The sequence below is a fragment of the Stegastes partitus genome, unplaced genomic scaffold, assembly GCF_000690725.1.
Source record: "Stegastes partitus isolate 25-593 unplaced genomic scaffold, Stegastes_partitus-1.0.2 Scaffold174, whole genome shotgun sequence".
Classification (NCBI taxonomy): Eukaryota; Metazoa; Chordata; class Actinopteri; family Pomacentridae; genus Stegastes; species Stegastes partitus.
In genome coordinates this window covers 589,204-590,404 of record NW_007577905.1, presented here as the reverse complement: position 1 = coordinate 590,404, position 1,201 = coordinate 589,204, and the positions used below count along the sequence as shown (strand labels likewise).

Here is a 1,201-nt window from a genome sequence, read left to right as displayed (position 1 = left end):
GGGAGGAGAGGGAGAAAAACACACTTCCTCCGAAAAACGTTTTGTGGATGAGGCCAATTAAGTGTAACTCAAGTTCGCTCCAGACATCAACAAAATAACTTGCAAGAGCATGTTTTCCCTGTGAATGAATTCCACAAGATAGGAGCCATCTTGTGACCGCATATGCTTGCAAGCTTAGTACCATCCTCACACACACACACACACACACACACACCATATCCAAAACTCTTGTCAACCCCCCCTTTTCCTTTGCTCCTCTGGAAAAAAAAAAAAAGTTTTAAGAAGGGCAGCTTGGTGAAATTACAACCCGGAGTCCCGGCTGCGTTGCTCGGGCTGCCGCTTGTCATTCCCCCCCTCTGGTTAAAAAAAAAACGAGACTTTACACGTACTTGAACGATCTCCCCCTCCGCGCTGATAGTGGCTCCTGCTTTGGAGAAGCGTCCCTGCAAGCCAGTCGTGTAAGTAGTATAATCTCCATTGGGACTGGACTCGAACAGTACCACCTCCACAAAGGCTGTATCCTTGGCGAGAACGGTTCCAAGAAGAGACGCGGCGACCACCACCAAGAACACCGGGACCACCGAGTCGGGCACACGATCTGAGCCTCTCCTTGGTAAAATCATCATCTTGCCGGCTGGATCTGCGCCGATCGGGACATAATTTCACACGGATCAATTGATCGGGTGGAAGGTAAATTTGGGGATCAGGTCTGTGCGCGCTGCGGTGCGATGCGTCAAAAAAAAAAAAAAAGAGTCAGAATTGAGCAATAAAAAAAAAAGCTGCGCCTGGACTGAAGCGTGTTTATTTCACCACTGCGAGCCTTGTCAATTACATTGCCTGCAAACGCTGCCTCTCTCTCCCTCTCTCTGGCTTTCTCCCTCCCTCCCTCTCTCTCCCTCTTTCTTTCTCACCCTCCTCCTCCTCCTCCTCTACAAAGCGGATCTCCTTTGATCTCCAAACACGTGATTTTTTTTCTTTTTTTTTTAGTTTTTTTTTTTTTCCTCTCTCTCCCAAAAGGGTTATATCCCCACCCACCACTCTTTCTGACCCTCTCCTTTGCACTCCCCACTCTCAAGTGCCAGCACTCAGTTAAGGAGGCACCGCGGACTCCAGCGCGCACCGAAAAGTGGGACGCGCTGTTTGGAAAATCCTAAAGTTACGCACGAGTTTTCGACCGAATTCGGTTTCTCGAGGCGAACGA

General features: G+C 49.1%; 1 protein-coding gene across 2 annotated transcripts in view; it reads right to left on the bottom strand.

Moving 5' to 3' along the window:
• znrf3 (zinc and ring finger 3) overlaps positions 1-849 on the bottom strand; it is a 76,922-nt gene extending 76,073 nt beyond the window's left edge. For both annotated transcript variants that reach the window (XM_008279884.1, XM_008279885.1), the window contains exon 1: positions 390-849. In XM_008279884.1, the coding sequence (XP_008278106.1) occupies positions 390-626 (237 nt within the window). In that variant the 5' untranslated portion in view covers positions 627-849. The remainder of the gene's footprint in view (positions 1-389) is intronic.
• Positions 850-1,201: the final 352 nt, after the last annotated feature.